The sequence below is a fragment of the Diabrotica virgifera genome, chromosome 5, assembly GCF_917563875.1.
Source record: "Diabrotica virgifera virgifera chromosome 5, PGI_DIABVI_V3a".
Taxonomy (NCBI): domain Eukaryota; kingdom Metazoa; phylum Arthropoda; class Insecta; order Coleoptera; family Chrysomelidae; genus Diabrotica; species Diabrotica virgifera.
The window spans coordinates 15,826,773-15,850,608 of NC_065447.1; the positions used below are offsets into that span (position 1 = coordinate 15,826,773).

Here is a 23,836-nt window from a genome sequence, read left to right on the forward strand (position 1 = left end):
GCTAATGATAAATTTTATTTGGGGTGCGAAATAGGGGCAGATTTTCACGATTCCTTTTTACCAAAAAAGGAGCCATCTTTATTTTATAAAAAATTTATTTATTTATAAAAATAAAAATAAAGCTTTTTTTGAAACATTTAAAAAAAGTTTTACTGAGTTTTTCCCGAAAATTGCTCCATTTTTTGGTTATTTCAGGTTGAAATACATATTCGATTTGGAATTGGACGAATAAGAATAATTTTTCATAAGCTTCAACTGTCCATTTACTGTGTCGATAGACTTCATGAATAAGTACATCATATTTTTTGTATCTTATAAGCTACATTTTTGCTACAAATATTGAGATATTTGCGAATAACCCGTCTGAAAACGTTGATTTGTTGTTTTTTTTGTTGAAAAATAAACATTTTCAGTCGCAAATGACTTGAAAAGTATTAACATAGAAAAAGAAACTCTATAGAATAAAAGTTGCTTATAATTAGTAAATTTATATATTTCCGGACTTATTTTAAACGTATGTTTTTCACTCCAAGGAGGGGTGTCACCACCCGAAGTAAAAGCAACCAACGGCATAAATCCAACTTTGAAGTGGAGTGTAACTAGAACCTAAATACAAATTGTCAAGCAAATACGTCCGTTGTGACGCTGATAATTTCATTCCAAAACTGTCATTTACTGAGCTATTGGTGTATTCATGATTCATGCATTGTTTATGACGACTTAAATTTTTCATCTTTATTGGTATAGAATAAAATAGAACAAAAATTACTAAATTACATTAGTATTATTCTATGGGATGATCAACTTTCTTCGTGCACTATCTACTATCAGCGAATATATCTATAATTTTATTAATTCGGATGGACAACTTCATGTTCAATACTGCACTGCTTAAAAAACGTATGTATGCAAATACTATAACAACACATTTTTACATATATTAGACAACAAGATGGGGCCCTTGACATATTGGACCCCCCGTTAGCTTCATGGGGGGCCTCTATTACGCCTCTGGATAATTGTATCGAAATACTAAACGTAGGTAAAGAGAAAACCCATTTCTAGATTTAGAGATATTGTTCTAAAATTCGGCAAATTGCAATTCTCAAATCTTTCAATAGTCACGTACAAAGCATTATAATTTATTGTCGTCACCCATAAAAATTCGTGAGACCGGAAAGGATTAAGTTTCTAGATATGAGATGATTCACTTGCCGAATACGCCTATTTAGAAATTTACGTTTTTAAATTTAAACACACAAAGTAAAATCATATAACTATAACAGATTTTTACATAATATCGGACGACAAAATGGGGCCCCTGCTCGATTGGGGCCCCCCGCAAGTTTCACGCTGCGGGGGCCTCTGTTACGCCCCTGATTTTCACTTACATTATCTAGGATACTTTATTAGGTAATACAATCATGTAACCGAATTTTACAATCTCAAGGAAATAAGTTGTTATCTAATAGTAAAAAATACCACATAAAAATCATTTAACTGTCATTTATTTGTAGTAGATTTTTCGAAATCAAGTTTAACTAGTTTTTAGTGCACGTTTGTGATAATTGGGGGAAAAACGAAATTAGTCTTGCGTTAATTTGCACGAATTCTTCAAAACGAGTTAACGTGTTTAAATTTTTGGAAAATCAACTGTAAATTGGTAAATTCATTCATATCATATTAGTTTATTATTTTGTGTGTTCCCTGAATTTAGAACTACATAATAGGACTAGGACTATGTACCCATGCGATGAGGAACATAAACTACACTACATAGAGGTAACAAGGTAAACTAAGACAGAGTATTTGATTACTTTTTAATAACTCCTAGTGTAATTAAAAACGTGAAATTTCAAGAACTGCATACAGGGTGCGGCGTTAGTGCGAGGAAGTCCAATTACTGATTTGTAGTAAGGGATACTGCAGGGAAAGAGGCCGGTTGGAAAGCCAAGACAGCGCTGGGAAGACACAGTAAACAACAACGCACAAGCCCTTTTAGGAGTCCGTGTATGGAGAAGAGCAGCCACAGACAAGCAAGGGTGGAGGCAAAAAATAAAGGAGGCTAAGGCTCAATTTGGGCTGTAGTGTCGTAGAAGAAAAAGAAGTCGTAAGGGATACGAAAAAAAATTTCTGATGATTATTTCAATCTTAAGAAAATGAATAAATGTACCTAATTATTAGAGTCACTGAGAATCCACATATTGGTACGATGGTTCTCGCAATCTACCTGACTAGTGCATTGAAACCGTTCTAGTAAATTATAAAAAGTTTCTCTTTTTGGTTGTTGTTCATTAGGAAATTCCTACCGATCAATTCATATTTCTAATAGCATATTTTTGTTACACTCCCGTAAATCCATAATTATTATCAGTCCCTCCTTAGAAAAATTCATAAATTCACGTTAGTATACCTAGTAGGCTAGGAAATTCGCTAGAAAATTTAAACCGAATATAACAAAATTCGGCAACATTCGGCAACTTTTAGAGAACTATTCGGTAGCAAATCAGATTATTTTTCCGGGATATTTTGTGGTGATTTTTTGCCCGGGGATTATTTGTCCGGGGATTTTTTGTCTAGGGATTTTTTGTCCAGGGATAATTTGTGGGGATTTTTTGTCAGGGATTATTTGTCCGAACCCCGCCCAGGCCAACCCCCCTAGAGGAAAATTATGGGTGCGCCACTGATCTTATCCAATATTTATAATTTATAAATTAAAGATCAGTCTAGATTAGGGTGACCAAACATTCCGTAAAAACGTGATTGTCTCATTTTTAAGCTGCAAAATCCTTGTTTTTATTTATTCTACACCCCAAATTTGATATTAAATTACATATTTGTAAGTAAATTGAAACAGGTTTATATCTCAAAGCAGCTAAAAAGAGCAAAAGAGTTTGGCTTGAAGTATCACGAATAACTCACAAATTATGGGTGTCCCGAAAAGATTGGTCATAAATTATACCACAGATTCTGGGGTCAAAAATAGGTTGATTGAACCTCACTTACCTATATACAATAGTGCACACAAAAAAAGTTACAGCCCTTTGAAGTTACAAAATGAAAATCGATTTTTTTTTATATATCGAAAACTCTCAGAGATTTTTTATTGAAAATTGACATGTGGCATTTTTACGACAGCAATATCTTTAAAAAAAAATTAAGTAAAATTTGTGCACCCCATACAAATTTTATGGGGGTTTTGTTCCCTTAAACCCCCCAAACTTTTGTGTACGTTCCAATTAAATTATTATTGTGGCACTATTAGTTAAACACATTATTTTTAAAACTTTTTTGCCTCTTAGTACTTTTTCGATAAGCCAGTGTTTATCGAGATATTTTGAATATTTGTCGAATCCACCACATATTTGTATATGGTTAAGTACTGTTACAGAGACTTGTTAATAATCTGAAAATTTATTTATAATTTACATTTTTAGGTATATTTTGAAAAAGAAGCTACATCTCGATAAAAGGTGACTTATGAACAAAAGACTAAGAGACAAAAGTTTTAAAAACACTGTGTTTAACTAATGGTACCACAATAATAGTTTAATTGGAACGTACACAAACATTAGGGGGTTTAAAGGAACAAAACCCCCATAAAATGTTTACGTAAATATATTGAAAAAGAAGCCGCATCTCAATAAAAACTGGCTTATCGAAAAAATACTAAGAGGCAAAAAAGTTTTAAAAACGTTGTGTTTAACTAACGGTACCACAATAATGAACTAATTGGAACGTACACAAAAGTTTGGGGGGTTTAAGGGAACAAAATCCCCATAAATTTTTTATGGGGTGGACAAATTTCACTATAATTTTGTTTTAAGATGTTCCTGACATAAGAATTATACATGTCCATTTTCAATAAAAAATCTCTAATAGTTTTCGATATATTGAAAAAAATCGATTTTCATTTTGTAACTTCAAAGGGCTGTAACTTTTTTTGTGAGCACATTTGTACTAAGGTAAGTTAGGTTCAATCGAACTATTTTTGACCCCAGAATGTGTGGTATAATTTATGACCATTCTTTTCGGGACACCCTGTATATTAACTATGTATATTAAAAATTTAATTTAAGACAACTATAATAAAAATCATTTGAACATAAATAGAGTTTTTATAATTAATTAATAATAAATTAATTAATAAAAAGACAACTATAATTTAATCTACTTCGTATAATATTGCAAAACTTTATATTTCAAGAAAGAAAACACCGAGAGAATTCCAAAAATGTATACCTACAGAGTGTTCGATTAGAGAAAGATAAGTTTGTTTCACCCTGTAAATACGGCTAGTTAATTTTAATTAAAAAAGCTGTCATAATTACATAAAAGTAGATAAAGGTAATAGCCTAATAAAATAAAAAAAAGTCAAGATGTAAATTCGTACAGGTTAAAACAAATTTTATATCAAAGTTTAGGTGGGTACAAAAGATATTTTCAAGAAAGTATTCAAATCATACAAGGGGATCATTGTTTAAATAATTAAAAAGGGGTCATTTTTGCAAAAAAAATACTTTTTTAACTGCTGAGGTAATTCACTTATTAATGAAGGTCTATAGGATTTTTTCTGCAAAGTTGAAGGATAAATTTTTCGCATAAGTCTTACTAAATTAAATTTGACCCCCTATTTATTTAAATAATTGTATATAAAACTTTAAAAAAAAATTTGCAAAAAATTATTTTTAGTGTTTTAAATAAGCACCATAAAATATTTTATTTTACAGACTAAGTTGCACTATGATACCAGTATTAAGCAAAAAAAAATTGGTCGAAAAATATTTAATATTTTTTGAGATATTTAATTTGTTTATTAAATGTTACTATATTTTCAATTGCAAAAACGCGGTTGTTGCCAAAGAAATATTCACCTGCTTAAGATCTCATTACTTTTATTTTTATGTATGTTTTAGATAAATGTATTGATAAATTCAAATTTCAATTAAACTCCCCCCTGAAATGGCATTTGAAAATTATTTCAAATTTGTTTATAATTTGTTTTTTTAATAACGTCGCGAGGATTAAGTATTTTGAAATGCCGTTTCGATAATTGGGTTCCTGGGAATTTTTTACTAATTAACAACATTTTTTTGTCGTTTTTTCTTCTTCTTTTTTTTCTTGGAGTTATACTACTACGGGCCCTTTTAGGGTTAAATTTTATTAAGAATGTCGAATCTCTGAGTTGTAGATTCTAGACCTAAAAATATTAAGATTTAACTAAAATCTCTTAAATAAAATGTGGCTACTTACTGAGTTACAGGGTGTTTTATTTAAAAATTTAAAAATTATTTTTGCCAAGTACTTTAAATCTATTTGACGTATCCTTACCATACTTGTCAAAAAGTGAGGATATTATACACCCTACTAAATTGTGATTAATAAACGTTTCTAGCTAGTGCCAGAGGCGTACGACAGGGGATAGTGAATGATTGACCCTTCTCAAATTCTACGCCACTGAGTGAATTACTATTTTAGCGAAATTTTTCGATTCTCCAATACTTTGTATGTAAATAACTTTATTGGTATCGATAAAGTCATCAGTTTGAGAGATATTGGAAGTTTAAAATGAATGAATGAATGAATCAAAATAACTATGCCGTTTCATTTTTAACGTCCAATATCTCGAAAACTAATGACTTAATCGTTACCAGTAAAGAGTATATTATTTACATAAAAAGTATTGGAGAATCGAAAAATTTCGCTAAAATAGTAATTCCCTCAGTGGCGTAGAATTTGGGAAGGGTCAGCCATTAACTATCCCCTGTCGTACGTCTCTGGTAGTAGCTAGAAACTTTTATTTATCACAATTTAGTAGAGTGTATAGTACCCACACTTTCTGCCAAGTATGATAAGGATATGTCAAATAGTTTGAAAGTACTTGGTAAAAATAATTTTTAAATTTATAAATAAAACACCCTGTAACTCAGTAAGTAGCCACATTTTATTTAAATGGTTTTAGACCAATCTTAATATTTTTAGGTCTAGAATCTACAACTTAGAGATTCGACATTCTTAATGAAACTTAACCCTAAAAGGGCCCGTAGTAATATAACTCCAAGAAAAAAAAAGAAGAGGAAAAAAAGACAAAAAATTTGTTAATTAGTAAAAAATTCCCAGGAACCCAATTATCGAAACGGCATTTCAAAATATTTAATCCACGCGACGATATTAAAAAAAAATTATAAACAAATTTGAATAATATTCAAATGCCATTTTAGGGGAAAGTTAATTGAAATTTGAATTTATCAATACATTTATCGAAAATATACATAAAAATAAAAATAATAAGATTTAATACAGGTGACTATTTCTTTGGCAACAACCGCGTTTTTGTAATTGAAAATAGAGTAACATTTAATAAACAAATTCAATATCTCAAAAAATATTAAATATTTTTGGACCAATTTTTTATTGGTTAATACTGATAATATAGCGCAATTTCTCCTGCAAAATAAGATATTTTATAGTGCTTATTTAAAACGCTAAAAATAATTTTCTGCAAATTTGTTTTTAAAGTTTTATGTATAATTATTTAAATAAATAGGGGGCCAAATTTAATTTAGTAAGTCTTATGTGAAAGATTTACCCTTCAACTTTGCTGAAAATAATCCTATAAACCTTCATTAGTAATTGAATGACCTCAGCAGTTAAAAAAGTAATTTTTTTGCAAAAATGACCCCTTTTTAATTATTTAAACAATGATCCCCTTGTGTGATTTGGATACTTTCTTGAAAATATCTTTTGTACTCACCTAAACTTTGATATAAAATTTGTTTCAACCTGTACGAATTTACATTTTGATTTACATGTAGTGAAATTTTATTTTACTAGACTATAAATCAATATTTTATATTTTATTACATATTACGTATTTTTTTTTCAGCTTGCTCTGCCCCAAAACGACTATGAAAATGCATCAGGAAACAGAAGCAGCTCAAGATGTAGAAATAAAAGTTTTTTCGTACCGATGGGTCCAATTAATTATATTTTGTTTATTAGGTGTGATAAATACAATGCAATTTTTGCAGTTTACTATAGTAGCAAATGTGATAGCTGAGTAAGTATATGCATACCATCTTTTGTTTAGACTCCCCTTTCACAAGAAAGCGTCTAACGGGGAGACTCTTTCTGTCACAAAAAAAGTCTATCGGGGCCAAATCACTTAATTTCATTGGCCAGTTCACATCACCTTCGAGTGAGATAATCATTCCCTCAAATCGCTCATATCCAAATTGTCGGTGTCTACAGGGTGATCAACTTCTGTGACAAAGTTCAATATATCTGTTATTATGAAATATATGAAAAAAAGTTGTTAATAAAAGTTATAGACAACTTTAATGTACACATTTTAAAATTAGTGAGAAATATACAGGGTCCTCCATAACACGGTGCCAAACCAAAGTTATGTTTTTTTAAATGGATCACCCTGTATTTTATTTAAAATCTGGTTTCTCTACATTTTTTTGATTAAAAAGATATAACACTTGTCTAGGGTTATACTGAGTGTTTCAAAGTTATGAGCACTTTTATCAAAAAATACTGATTTGATCGCCCTGTATGATTCTAACAGTATAATATAAACTTATTGTCTTACTGCTGTTGATTGTCAATATTAAAGTAGTTTTGCAACAACGTACAATTTTTTTATCACTACACAAATTGTATACAGGGTAAGTCAAAATGCAAATAAAACATTTTCTTCATATTTTTAAATGGAACACCCTGTATTTTATATTACCATCGAAAAGTTCTTTCATTATACTTGCATATCTTTTAAATATTCCCTATACCTAAAGCTATTAGTTTTCGAGATATTTTAGTTTTATTGTTGATAACTCATAGATATGTTTATTACAGTAAATTAATTACCCTTAATATTAGAAACCTCCAATGAGTTTGTTAATGATAATTAAAATTAGACTGCATTTCATTTTTTCTCTAAGTTTATGGAAAATTCTATACAATAACGACAATTTTATATTTACTAACAAAATGATATCAATTAATTTTCCGCGAAGAAATGGGAACTATAAATTGTTGCAAGTTTTTGTTCAAGGTGGCTTTGAAATAATTGTCACAAGAACTGTCAGATGCAAGATTTTAATTATCTGTACGTTTTTATTTCTGTTATTGATTATAATTGTTTGTCATATTGTTATAATTGTTACCTAACAATGAATTTTAGTCGTGAAGAAATGACAGACATGATATGGATTTTAGGAGAGTGTTTCAAAAACTTATTAGTTGCCACAAGAATTTATAAGAAACGGTGTCCATAGCGTCAACAACCAAATAAGAAAGCATTTGACAACTTATTAGACAGGTTGAATCGTACTGGTTCTGTTTATGAAGCAAAGGAAAAAACAAAAATCATTATTACGGATGAAAATGAATTAAATGTTTTACTGCCTGTTACAGAAAATCCTCATACAAGTATTCAAAATATTACAAGAGAGCAAGATATTAGTTATGTATCTATCCAAAACATACTCAACAAAAACAACATGCACCCATATCATATACAATTACATCAGGAACTTGTTGGCAATGATTTCGAACGAAGAGTACAATTTTGTCAATAGTCACAACAACAAATAGTTATACAGAGAGATTTTTTTGAGTTTGTTCTTTCTTTTGGAGACGAGACAACAATCCACAAAAATGGTAGTGTAAACAGACACAATTTTCATTATTATTCCACAACCAATCCATACTGTGCTCAGACACATAGTCAAACGAGATGGTCCCTTAATGTTTGGGGTGGAATCATAGGCAATTACGTTATAGGTCCTTTTTTCTTTGAGGAATCGGTAAATGGTGAGGCTTATTTAAATTTTCTAGTGAATCATTTACCTATTCTACTTGAAAATGTACCAGTAAACATCCGCCAACATATGTGGTACCTTCACGACGGAGCCCCTACTCACCACAACGCACTTGTCAACGGTGAACTCGATGAACTATTTCCTGAAAGATGGATAGGAAGAGATGGGCCAGTTCACTGGCCACCCAGATCACCAGAATTAAACGAAGTTGACTTCTTTTTCTGGGGTTATATTAAAGACGTAGTGTATAGGACACCTCTAACAATAAGTTGACGATATGAAAATAAGGATTCAAAACGCCTTTCAAAGTGTCACACAACAAATCCTTACAAACATCATTAGGTCTTTCGAAACTCGTTTCCAGGCTGGTGTAGACGTTATGGAAGGTCATTTAGAACACCTTTTATAACAAAAGAAGTACGTTGAACATTTTTTTTTATTTAATTTAGTTTTTTTTAATAAATTTTAATAAATCAGAGTATTGTTATTAATAACTAAGCAATACATGTTGTTATCAACAATAAAACTAAAATATCTCGAAAACTAATAACTTTAGGTATAGGGAATATTTCAAAGATATGTAAGTATAGTGATAGACCTTTTCGATAATAATATAAAATACAGGGTGTTCCATTTAAAATTATGAAGAAAATCTTTTATTTACATTTTGACTTACCCTGTATACAATTTGTGTAGTTATAAAAAAATTATACATTGTTACAGAACTACTTTAATATTGACAGTCAAAAGCATTAAAAAAATAAGTTTATATTATACTGTTAGAATCATACAGGCCGATCAAATCAGTATGATTTTTTGATAAAAGTGCTCATAACTTTGAAACACTCAGTATAACCCTAGACAAGTGTTATATCTTTTTAATAAAAAAAAATGTAGAGAAATTAGATTCTAAATAAAATACAGGGTGTTCCATTTAAAAAAAAACATAACTTTGGTTTGGCACCGTGTTATGGAGGACCCTGTATATTTCTCACTAATTTTTAAATGTGTACATTAAAGGTGTCTATAACTTTTATTAACAACTTTTTTTCACATATTATATAATAACAGATATATTGGACTTTGTCACAGAAGTTGATCACCCTGTATATCATCCAATCTAGTCCAAAAGAGATGGTGGCCTGATCAACCCCATTTTGAAAGAAATAAGGACCGATGGTGCCGCAACCCCAAAATATACACCAAACAGTGACTTTACGGTATACATTTGATGCTCTTTGATGTCATCTGGATTGTTACCGTCCCAAATTAGGTAATTCTGTTTGTTGCAGTATACACCAGGATAGAAAAATAAATATGAGCGATTTCAGGGTAAAAATCAATACAGGTATTTGAAGGTGCTAAATCGTAGGAGGATATAGTTAATTAAAAATATATACAGAGGTACTCGACCTCATTTTTTTATAAACAAAGGCCAAACTCAGAAAATATTATTTTTTGCCTATCGCATTTTTAGTATCACATTTACAGCAAAAGTTGTATTACGAAAGTTGTGTATCATGAAAAAACGATTAATTTGAATTTTTATGAGTTAAAATTCATAAAAAATTAACCGAGATAATTGCAAAAACGACGTTTTTTGCGCTATTTTGTAAATGTTAATAACTTTTAAAAAATAGGCCGTAAGGAACTTATTATACCTTGATCATGAGGTAATTAAGCGCCTTTATTAGTGTACAAAATTTTAAGAATATCTGTTTGTTAGTTTACGAGTTATGTTAAATGTTTATCCCAGAGATTGAATGTTTAAACAATCATTCTTGCCCAAGGAGTATTTTCAAAGCTTTTTGGCAAAGTGCAATGAGTTCTTAAAGACTGAAAGTACTAAGAAAAAATAATATATTTGTTTTTTAAATGTTGTTAAACAAGTCGATTACAAAATGGTGAGTTTTTTCCTTATAAACAATTAGAATATCTTTGTAATTTTTGCTGATAGACAATTATGATTGGTTGTACCAAAAAGCTGGTAAAAAACACACATTAAAAAAGAAAAATAAACTTTCTAGGACCAATAATAGCCAAGTTATACTTTTTTTTTTTGAAAAATCACATCTCTATTGTCTGTAAATATTAAGAGTTGAAATTTTGACAGAAAAATAATAAATATCTATATTTTATATTGCAATTGATAAGTACGGAATATTTTCTATTTAAAACGAGTAATAACCCTTTAAAGTGAAGTTACTCACGCTGACTGAGCTGGGACCGTGTGATGGGTAGAATGTCGGAGTCCAGTATCGCGCGTCGAGATTTTGCTATAGAAAGTTCAATTTGGAGCGCTTGAAAAATTTTACAATATCTCAGCTTCCAAGAACATAGAGCCTTCATTTTTTTTAAATTGGGAACTCGACTAAAGAATAACAACTAGCTAATTTTTATTTACCGGAAAAATCGGAAAATTCTGGACAATGGACTTTTTTATTCAACATTCATTTACAACGTTAACACTACTATATTTTAATAAATATTTTCATAAAATATTATGAATTTGTGAATAAATATTAAAATATAATTATAGTATATATGTATTTATATACAGGTGGTTCATTTTATTCTCCTTGGTGTCTGTACGGAAAACGACTTGATTTAAAAAAAATTCCTCATAGAAATATACAGGGCCATTAACACTACAATCTAAAAATAATGTGAAATATACAGGGTGCTTCAAAAAAGAGTGGTATATCAAATATATATTTTTTATGTAACACCCTATACCTGATGAAATTTTTAAATTGCCCTTAACAAATAAGCTAGACTATACCTAAGTACAGAGTGTTCTGATTTATTTCAATTTTTATAAAAATGTAAAGTTTTAGAAAAAAAAATATTTACGAATCTAAAAATCGGTGACAATTTTTTTCTTGGATCTTTATAATAGACTATTCAGTATGTTTAAACAGATGTTTATTGTAACAAAATTTATAATTACTTAATCGTACATTTTTAGATTTAAAAGTTAATTGAAAACAAAAACGTTCTCAAATTGAAAAAAAAAATATGTATAGATTATAATTATTGATCTTCGTTAATTCTACACAGTTTGTGTTCAGGTTCATTAATTTCTTCCACATTATCCATAATTTCTTAAAATAAATCAGATGTACCGAGCTATGCATAAATTGCAAAGATGACACTGACGAAAAAAGATGCTACAACATTTGACAGTTATTATAGATGACGAAAGTGAAGCTGAAGATTGGTTTAAAAAAATTAGGGATAATGTTGAAGAAATTAATGAACCTGTACAGTAACTATGTAGAATTAACGAAGATCAATAATTATAATCTATACATACATATTTTTTTTTCAATTTGAGAATGTTTTTGTTTTCAATTAGTTTTTAAATCTAAAAATGTACGATTAAGTAATTATAAATTTTGTTACAATAAACATTTGTTTAAATATGCTGAATAGTCTATTATGAAGATCCAAGAAAACATTTGTCACCGATTCGTAAATATTTATTTTTTTCTAAAACTACTTTTTTCTAAAAATTGAAATAAATCAAAACGCCCTGTACTTAGGTATATTCTACCTTAGTCTTTAAGGGCAATTTAAAAATTTCATCAGGTGTAGGGTGTTTCATAAAAAAATGTATCTTTGATATATCACTCTTTTTTCAGGCACCCTGCATATTTCACATTATTTTTAGATTGTAGTGTTAATGGCCCTGTATATTTCTATAAAGAATTTTTTTTAAATCAAATCGTTTTCCGTACAGAAACCAAGGAGATTAAAATGAACCACCCTTTATATAAATAGATATATACTATAATTATATTTCAATATTTATTCACAAATTTATAATATTTTATGAAAATATTTATCAAAATATAGTAGTGTTAACGTTGTAAATGAATGTTGAATAAAAAAGTCCATTTTCCAGAATTTTCCGATTTTTCAGGTAAATGAAAATTAGCTAGTTGTTATTCTTTAGTCGAGTTACCCCAATCTAAAAAAAATGAAGGCTCTATGTTCTCTGGATGCTGAGATATTGTAAAATTTTTCAAGCGCTCCAAATTGAACTTTCTATAGCAAAATCTCGACGCGCGAAACTGGACTCCGACATTCTACCCCATCACACGGTCCCAGCTCAGTCAGCGTGAGTAACTTCACTTTAAAGGGTTATTACTCGTTTTAAATAGATCTTCCGTACTTATCAACTGAAATATAAAATATAGATATTTATTATCATGCTGTAAACATTTCAACTCTTAATATTTATAAACAATAGAGATGTGATTTTTCAAAAAAAAGGCTATTATTGGTCCTAGAAAGTTTATTTTTCTTTTTAAATATGTGTTTTTTTACCAGCTTTTTGGTACAACCAATTATAATTATTTATCAGCAAAAATGACAAAGATATTCTAATTGTTTATAAGGAAAAACTCACCATTTTTTTATCGACTTGTTTAACAACATTTAAAAACAAATATATTATTTTTTTAACTTTCTTAGTACTTAAGAACTTATTGCACTTTTCCAAAAAGCTATGAAAATACTCCTTGGGCAAGAATGATTGTTTAAACATTCAATCTCTGGGATAAACATTTAACATAACTCTTAAACTAACAAACAGATCTTCTTGAAATTTTGTACACTAATAAAGGAGTTTAATTACCTCATGATCAAGGTATAATAAGTTTCTTACGATCTATTTGTTAAAAGTTATTAACATTTACTAAATAGTGCAAAAAAAGTTGTTTTTTGCAATTATCTCGGTTAATTCTTTATGGATTTTAACTTATAAAAATTCAAACTAATCGTTTTTTTATGATACACAACTTTCGTAATACAATTTTTGCTGTAAATGTGATACTAAAAATGTTATAGGCAAAAAACAATTTTTTCCGAGTTTGGCCTTTGTTTATAAAAAAATGAGATCGATTTACGAATACCTCTGTATGTATTTTTAATTAACTACGATTTAGCACCTTCAAATACCTGTATTGAATTTTTTTCCGGTTTTTATTTTTCGACCCTAGACTAGTACACTTCTTCTTCAGTCCACTCCTGAACATAGGTTTCTTTCACATTTCACCATGTTATCCTGTCTTTGTGCTATTTAAAACCACCTAGTTCTACATATTTATGTATTGTATTGTTTATTTTTAACATTTATTTACTTTTACCTTGGAATAATATAATTTCTTTAATTAGTTTCGTTTATCTCGCTTTTCATATGATTATTTATGAAATTAAAGTTATTCACAAAATGATTATGCATTCATGGCAAAAACGATAAGGCGTGTATAAGTATTTTTTTAATTCTAATGATCTTTTCGAAGGAGACATGCATGTTTCTAGCAATTTTATATGATACTGTCGATGATAATACATAGTCATAAACATAATGCAATTAGACGAAAATTGAAAAATAATTTGAAGCGTTTCTCTAATTGTAAAAATTAAACATAATAAGTAGTAGTTATACGGTCTCTGGTTGAATATTGACCTTTCAACCCACATCTCAAATAGTATGTTATATACAGGGTGTCCAGAAACTCTCCTGATAAACGAAGACCGGAGATTCCTCTCCTCAGATAATTTTAAGACAGTTTAAGATCTTCCCCATCTTCTAAGATAATCTCCAGAACGCTTCTATTAAAAAAAAAACGAAAACTCCAGAAAAATCCAGAAAATTCCAGAGATAAATCGATTCCATCAGTTGCGAATTTCTAGCATAAAATCAATTTAATTTAATTCTTATACCGGTCATAGGCGCCCGTTTTGGATAGGGCAACGGTTATTTTATCGCAAAATTTTTTTGTCTTTAACTTTTATGCATTTTTAACACTGAATTACCAGACGTCAGCATTTAATACCAGACATCATCTTTAAAGAGATGTAGCTCCTTGAAGGGGCTACAGCTTGTATCATTAAGGGGAAAGGAACAAAATGCAAAATTTTGACGCCTGTCAAAATTTTCAATGTATTTTAAATGTAATTATTTTTTTTAATCCTGAGAAAACTAATAAGTATTTTTCAAAAATTTAAACGTAGAATGAAATATTACTTTATTACCGAGGAGGGCCGAAAGTCCCTTAGAATGAATAAAAAGTTTCTTTTGAATGAGATATTTGAAATTAAAAATCATACTAAATTTTCTCTTTTTTTCTCACCCCTGCAACTTATTAAAATAAATATTATAGAACTTTTCAGGCACTTTCGACCCTCGGCAATAATGTAATCTTTCATTCTGTGTTTAAATTTTTCAAAAATACTTAGTAGTTTTCTCAGTATTCGACAAAAATGAATCCCATTTAAATAGCATTGAAACCGAAAGTTCGTACCGATCCCCTTAACTTAACAATACTATTTAACATTTTTTAGTTTGGGTCTTCTAATTTTGTTATTTACTAGGTATATTTCTTGGATTTGATACTAAGAATTCTAGTAGGTATTATTTCTGTCTCAAAGTTCACATTTGCACAAGTGAACATTGTGTTTATGAATATACTCCGTATATTATCTTTTGACTTAAAATTTAGTACAAACATACTTCTTTATTTATTTAGGATCAACCCTTGTTCTCATCACTTTGCTTGTTTATGTAAATTCTTTCTTAACAGTTTAAAATAGACACATATGGCCTAGTTTCACAAATATTTCAAATTGAACGACAATGATAAGGGTAGTAGCTTTATATAAAGTTGGTGGTTTTATGTAGGCACATCATAAATAATCCTAAAGCTGGAATCCCGTGGAACGTGGCGTGGCACGCCAAGAGAAATACAAAATATGTAATAGAAAAAGATAAAAAAACTAGAGACGGGAATCAACGCGACGTGAAATAGCACTATGTCCTTCAAAATTTGTGATTTACGATCCGTGGGCTAGAACCTACCCTCTATTTATGGGTATATCTACCGTGGGTTTTGGTTGGAATGGATTGGCGTGAAGTTTCCCATCGTTTGTCGGTAAATGAACACGGTTCAAAGGAAGTCAGAAGCTGATACAGACTAGGTATGTACCCCTCCAATCCTTTCGACTCGGCTAGGAACTGGAACGGTCAGTGCCGTAGTAGTTTACTATCTTCTTCTTTGTGTGCCGTGCCAGAGAACGTGGTCGTTGTTCTCTGGCCGTACTTGATTTCAAGCGTTGGTTTCTTGCTTAGGGAGCCTGTCCGTTCCGAACGTTGGCGATCATTCTGGCTATGATAATTTTGTTGGTTGCTATACGGAATAGTTGTGTTAAGGTCTTCCTATACCATGCTCTCAGGTTAGCAAGCCAGGATATTCTTCTCCGTCCGGGAGCCCTTTTTCTTTCAATTTTACCTTGTAAAAGGCACTGGAGTAGCTCGTATCTGCCTTGATTTCTCATTATATGCCCCAAGTACTGCAGCTTACAGCCCTTCACGATGTTGACTAAATCTGCGGTTGTGTTCATCCTCCGTAGTACTTCTTCATTGGTGACTTTGTCTGTCCATGGTATCTTCAGGATCTTTCTGTACAACCATAGCTCAAAAGCTTGAAGTTTCGATAGAGTTTCCGCCTTTAATGTCCACGTTTCTACTCCGTATAGAAGCACTGAGTACACGTAACATTTAAGGAGCCTTATTTTTGTTTTGGAGTGATGCCATGGCTCTTGAATACAGAGCTCATAGTCAAGAATGCACTCTTTGCCTTTCCGATGCGACATTTAATCTCTTGAGTATTGTCCCACGACTCATTGATTATAGTAACCAAATAGTTGTATTGTGAGACACGTTGAATTCTCATTTGAACATAAACAATTCCCCGACCGTTCGACCTGTCCATTGTCTAATGTCTAATGTTACGCAGCCAAGACAGTTGTTTTCTTCCAACCCAGCGTTTTCCTTCGATTTTGCCCTGAATGATTAACCGGAGTAAGCTATATTTAGGTCCTCTCATTATATGACCGAAGTTTTGAACCTTCCTCATTTTTATGACGTTGATCAATTCTCGCTCTTTGTGCATGGTCTCTAGCACACGTTCGTTGGATATGTGTGCTGTCCACGGGATTCTGAGTATGCGACGGTAATACCACAACTCGAATATTCTTTCGAATATTTGCTGATATTCTTCATTTTTGCTGTTCAAGTTTCACATCCATAGAACAAAACGGATCAGACGTAGCACTTCAATATTCTTAGACGTGTTGTGGTCAATGGCAGACTTCTACTGCACAATACAAATACAGAACGCCAGCAAATAAAGCTTTTTCGTGCAACTGATATTCTGGTCAAAATTTCCTCATCGATTTCAACCCTGCAGTCAATCCAGCTACCCAGATATCTAAAGTGTTCCCCCCCTTTCCATGATTTTGTTATCTTATTTTAGTACTGAGTTTTCGATATTAATTTTTTTTCCGACCACCATCCATTTTGTTTTTGTTTGCGTTGATTGTTAAGTCCTTGCAATACATTCGTTGTTTACAGCGTTCAACAGGGTTTGAAGGTCTTCCAGACTCTCTGCCATTATGGCGGTGTCATCTGTATATCTGATGTTATTAATGATTTCACCACCGATTTTAACACCTTCGCGACGATTATTCAACGCTTTCTCAAAAATTGGTTCGGTGTAGGCATTGAACAATGTCGGTGACATAACACATCCCTGTCTGACACCACGCTTAATAGAAACTTTAGCTGAAACTTCTTGGTCCAACTTAATACAAGCGGTCTCACTGTAGTAAGATTTTTGAGCAATCTAATGTCGTACGTGTCTAGCAACTAAGTCCAAGCATTGAAATATTAATGTATGTAGTACTCTATCAAAGGCTCTTTCGAAATCTATAAAGCATACGTAAATATTTTTCCTAAATATCCGTAGTTTACTATGGAGTTTTTATTGTTTTTTTTTATTGTTTTATTGTTTATACATATGACCTGACCTCTAGTGACTAATCCAGGTCGTTTTTTCCTGATGGGATTACAGATATTTTTTTATATTTTTACATTTTTTACTAAACTACTTAATCTATTTTTACAATTTATTAATTAATTTGCCATAATCTATTAATTACATTTAACAAATTTAAATAAACAATATACATTTGTTAAAATATTTTTGGTACTATCAACTCCCTTCTAAGTTATAAAGACAGTCCCTCTATTTTCAGAAGAGAGTTGGTAGTCTTTTTTTTTTTTAATTTAATGAATTATTTATTGAATTATTATTTTTATTTATTTATTTTATATTGAATTTATTATTATTATAATTGTAAATATCTATTTTTGAATTTATATTTTATTTTATTTATTTTAACTTTATCTTACTCAACTTCATCAGGGTTGGATTATTTGTTGTCTTCTTCTATTATTATAGTTTTCTTGTTGTTTTTTAGATATTATTTCTGTTGGATTGTTTAATATTCCAAAATATTCTTCATTTTGTAATATATCTTTTATTTCAATTCTTTCTAATCTTCTTCTCATTTCTCTATGTTCTTCATTTTCTATAGTATTTTCACAATGTAACACTATATGTTCTGGTGTACCTAGTTCTCCACATTCACAATATGCATCATCTTTTAATTTAAATCTTTCCAAATATGTTGGGTACGGTCCATGTCCTGTTAAAAAGTGTACTAATCCTTGTTTTGGATTAAAATAATTTGGAATGTTTTCTAATATTGGTATAAAATTGTATAAACGTCTAGATTTTGTTGAATTTTCCCATTCATTTTGTCTTTTTCTATTTATTATTTCTTTTAATTCTCTTTTATTTCTTATATCTAATCCTATTATTTGTATTATTTTTTCATATTTTTCTTTTTTTAGCCAATAATTACATGCTCTTTTTTGTGTTTCTAAATGCATTGGCATTACTCCAGTTAAAACTGTGAGTGCCTGTGTTGCAGTTGTTCCAAATGCTCCCGTCATTCTTACTTTCCAATCCTCTCTGAGCTCTATTTAATTTTTCTGCATTTTTTTTTATTTATTAATATATGTGCTCTTACACTTGAACCGTACCCTACAATTGATGCAAGTATTGTATGGAGTGTTGGAATTGTGTTGGAATTTTTATCATTTCATGAATTTTAATTAACTAACCAACTAATATACTTAATTTACTAAAATTTCTACCGCCAACACTGGTGGTGTACCCTCGAGACTCGAAGGAACACGTTCTATCGAAATGGTCCGACCGAATGTATCAGAAAGTAAATATTTATTAATTTCACAGTAACGTGGGGTGCCAACCGCGCTCTCTTTTCTTTTCATTATTATATACATATTTTCTATTTCTGTTTATCGACGTAAACTGGTGAAGAGTGTCAAGTCTCACTCCATCGGATCCCGGCTTAACACTTAAGTTTTATATTGAAATTAAATTTTGACATACATTGTTTGTTTTAGGTATTATAATGTAGATAGTTCCTTAGTAGATTTGACTGGATTAATATTTTTTATAATAAATATAATATTCTTTTTACCAATTAGTTATCTTATTGAAAGATACGTAAGTATTAAAAACACTTTATACATTTCTTCACACTTTTACATCTTCTATAATTCTTAAATTAATATCCTTCACATGTTTTTTGATCCTCTAGAACCGATCAGTTCTACAAATCCATCCATTATTTCTAAAAATCTTTGATATCCACCTTGTACGATTTGCTCTTCTCACGTGTTCATACCAGATTAAACGTTTTATTCTTAATGTAAATGTCTTGTTTTACTGTCATTTTTCTTTTTATCTACTCATTTCTGATACGATCCAATCTTGTTTTTCGGTTGCTATAATTTTGGACCTATTTCGTTTGTTTATTAGTCCTATTTTTTTTAAATACTTCGTTTATTTGTTTGCTACATGTTCCTATCTGTGTTAATTTGCTTATTATCTCTTGCTCTGTGGTCCCATTCTGTGAGATTATGAATCTTAAGTACCTATTGGAAATTTTCAGTGCCGTTAGTTTCCCTATCTCCGTCCATTTCCAAGTTCTTGTTTTGTTGTTAAACATTCAGTGTTTTCTAGGTTTAGTTCTAGTCCATTCTTGTGTATACTTCTTCAAGTTTTGGGAGCATATAGGTACGAATAATTTTCCCCATGTTGAAGCGTTGCCAATTGTTCATCTGCAAAAACTAGTGTGTACAAGAGATGTCGTTTCGAATTGGTATTCCCATACTACCTTCACTGGTATTCCCATATAGTACATTATTTCACGGTTTTTGCTCTAAACTTTAAAAAACCGCTTGGATTGACATGATATTTGGCATACGTATAGCTTACATGTCAAAGAAAAAAAGTGATATTGTGCCGATGTATGCTTTTTTCCTGGGGGTGACTTTCACCCCCTTTTGGGGGTGAAAAAATATATGTCCAAAATACTAATTTTAAGTAACTTTTGTTCTATAGAGCTTTTTCGCCAAGTCAACACTTTTCGAGTTATTTGCGAGTGAATATGTTCATTTTTCAACAAAATAACCACATTGTTAGACGGTTTTTCGGAAATAAGTCAAAAGTAACTGTTTTGGAAAAAAACGTTCTTATCAAAAATATAGCCTATAAAAAAGTAAAAAAAATGGTGTACGCGTTAGGTCTCTGGATCTCGTAGAACCAGAGTTATAGGAAATGAAAAATAGATTCATATTCACCAAATTTCAAATAGAATATTTCGACGTGAAATATCCAAAAAATTAAGCACTTTTTGGGGAAAACCCATTTTAACTTTTTTAAAGTGTTTAAAAAAATATTTATTTCTGTTTTTACAAAAAGCTTCTAGATGCATAAAATGCATCTAAGCATTAAATTTATGCAAGTTGCGCTCAAAATAAAGTTGGTCCCTTTTGTTGTTGCAAAAAAAATCGGGAAGACCACCCCCTAATTAGCAACTTAAATTAAATTAATCGTTACCGCTCCACAAATTATTTTACTTATGTTGTGTTTATGTGATCTGTAAGTTTCATCGATTCAAAGTGCTTATTTTTGAAAAAATTTGGTTTCAAAGTAAAATTTTTAAAAATATTAATTTTGAAAAATATGCTTTTTTCAAAATAACTTAAAAATTGTTAGAGATACCAAAAATCTCTAAAAACAAAAAAAGTCAGCATTATTTTTCTGAATATCACGTATTTTTTTGTTTTTCTGTTAGACAAAAATTGATTAAGATTTGGTGTTTCTAAATTTGCATACATTCGTGATCAGTGACTCGTTCAACCCCTTTTAACTACAGCCCTTTCAATAATAAAGACTTAGAACAGATGAAACCAGATCATATAAACAATACATACACGAGTCAAGAAACTTGTGAAGTCGTAACGATTAAGTTCATTTAAGATACTAATTAGGGGGTGATTTTCTCGATTTTTTTACCAAAACAAAATAAGACTGACTTTATTTTGAGTGTAACTTGTTTAATTTTGATGCTAGAATTTTTTTTATAAAACAGAATTGAAGCTTTTTTTAAACACTTTAAATAAGTTGTAATGAGTTTTCCCCAAAATGTGCTTCATTTTTGGTTATTTCACGTTAAAGTATTCCATTTGGAATTTGACGAATATGAACCTATTTTTCATTAGCTATAACTCTGCTTCTACTAGGTATAGAGATGTGCTATATACACCATTTTTTAAATTTTTTACAGGCTATATTTTCGCTAAGAATGTTTTTTCGACAAAATACTTACTATTTGAGTTATTTGCGAAAAACCGTCTAATAGCGTGGTTATTTTGTTGAAAAAAATGAACATATTCACTGCCAAATAACTCGAAAAGTATTGACTTGGTGAAAAAACTCTAAGGAACAAAAGTTACTTAAAATTAGCAAGTTTATCCATTTCCTGACTTACTTTGGACGAATATTTTTTCACCCCCAAGAGGGGGTGAAAACCACCCCAGGCCAAAAGCACATATCGGCACAATATCACTTTTTTCTTTGACTTGTTAGCTATGTGTATGCCAAATTTCATGTCAATAAAAGCGGTTCTTTAAAATTTAGAGGTTTTGCAATATTTTACCGTTAAAGAACGGACTAATATACCTTCACATTTTCTATTCCATGGGTTTAGTATTTGTTCTAGGAACATGTTGAACAGCATCGGAGATGTAGAGTATCCCTGCAGTAAGCCTTTTGTGGTCTTAAATTCTACGACAAAACCTCTGCATCATGCGACATGACTACAAGAAAGGCTTGTCGGTCCCGTAAGAAATAAACACAAACATTGACCAAATAAAATTACAAAAGGATATACCTTCCATTTCTTAAAACTTAACATCATTCTTTTATCTATTCTTCTTGTTCATGTGCCTCATCCTTTAAGGACATTGGCGATCATCATGACCCATTTAACTCTGTCTGAAGAGTTCTATCGTTGTTTTTCCACTCCACTGCTTTAAAATTTTCAACCAAGACGTGCTTAATCTCCCCGGTCCGTTTTTTCCTTCCCCTTTTCCTTGTATAACTAATCGCAGCAACTCATATTTTTCATTTCTTTCCTTCATATAGCGTTATTTCTTTTTCTTTTTTCATCTTTCTTAATATATCCGTGATTGCTACTTGTTGTGTCCATGGAATTTTCCACATTCTTCGATAACACCACATTTTAAAGATGGCAAGTCTTTTTTCATTTGCGTCCATAATTGTCCAGGCTTCAACTCCATATAAAAGGACAGATGATATATAGCATCTCAATACTCTAGTTATATGTAATTTCTATTCCCAGCTTTCCACTGCATAATACTGTTTTCATCTTATTGAAAGCTTTTCTGGCAATCTCTATGTGTTGTTTTATTTCGAGGCTGCGGTCCGATTGTTCATTTAGTTCACATCCCAAATAATTGTATCTGAGTACTTTCTCTAAAGCTTTTCCTTCAACGTAGATTGTTTCATCTTCAATCTTGTTCTTACTGACCACCATGATTGTTTTTTTGTGTTCAGATCCATTCCATACGTCTCGCAGTACTGCGTAGTGCATTCAACCAAAATTTACAGCCCTTCTTTGCTGTCCGCAAGGAGGAGTATTGTATCGTCTGCATATCTGAAATTATTCACTAATGTTCTGTTAATTGATATGTCTTCATTGATGTCTTCTAAGGCCGATGTCAGATTATGCGTTTTGACCGGATGCGTTTCCGCCGCATCCGGTCAAAACTCATAGTGTGACAGATCGGTCCGGTTGCGTTGGAAACGGATGCGTTTTGAGACATCGTTACGCGCTTACTAACTGCACCAGGCTAAACCCATAGTGTGACAGGTCGGTCCGGTTGCGTTGGAAACGGATGCCACCGCATCCTGTCAAAACGCATAATCTGACATCGGCCTAATGCTTCTTTAAACATTTCTTCTGAGAACATATTAAAAAGTAGAGGGGATAGTCCACATCCTTGTCGTACTGCTCTTATTATAATATTACCTATTTAGCATCATAAATTTATTTTAATATTTCAACAGTTTATTTGATAAAAATGTGTTATTATTTCAGAGTTTAAGAGTGACAGCTATAGTGAGTTCAGTATTGACAGTAGCAGGTTCGGCAGTGAAGATACTTGGTAATGATCCTTCCCGATTCTATGCCTTAATAATCGGCCAAGGACTTTGTGCTTTTGGTCAAGTATACATATTTAACATTCCTACAAAGTTTGCATCGGCTTGGTTTGGACCAGACGAAGTATCCACTGCTTGTGCGTTGGCAGTATTAGGAACACAGTTAGGTATAAGTTATCCTGTGATTTTGGGTTAAAAATTTACATTATCAACATTTTACTTTCTGCTATATATTTATTTTCCTTTATTCTTTTATAATGCCTGGTTCACTTTATTTGAGTCCAGTAATCCAGCGAGTCCTCTAACCAACGAATCTCTAGATATAACTGGGAATATAACTCTGGACAGCAATACTATAGAAAAGGTTGAGTCATATTTAGGACAAAAAATAGAACTATTAAAGCTTAACCTAAAGGCTGATTTAAATACAAGATGTTCCTTAGCATGAGTAGCAATCCAAGCATGAAACTTGGGCTTTTAACAACAGCGTAGTCCACACACTTCAAGTGATTCAGAGAGCTATGGAACTGAGAA

General features: G+C 30.9%; 1 protein-coding gene across 5 annotated transcripts in view; it reads left to right on the forward strand.

Moving 5' to 3' along the window:
* Positions 1–23,836, forward strand: part of LOC114332477 (uncharacterized MFS-type transporter C09D4.1-like) — a 61,616-nt gene that overhangs the window by 26,209 nt on the left and 11,571 nt on the right. For 4 of the 5 annotated variants that reach the window (XM_050652306.1, XM_050652307.1, XM_050652310.1 and 1 more), the window contains exons 2-4: positions 6,887–7,060; positions 19,174–19,276; positions 23,241–23,469. In XM_050652306.1, the coding sequence (XP_050508263.1) occupies positions 6,909–7,060; positions 19,174–19,276; positions 23,241–23,469 (484 nt within the window). In that variant the 5' untranslated portion in view covers positions 6,887–6,908. Of the gene's footprint in view, positions 1–1,652; positions 1,791–6,886; positions 7,061–19,173; positions 19,277–23,240; positions 23,470–23,836 lie in introns of those variants that run through there. The other variant, XM_050652305.1, reaches the window with a different exon arrangement.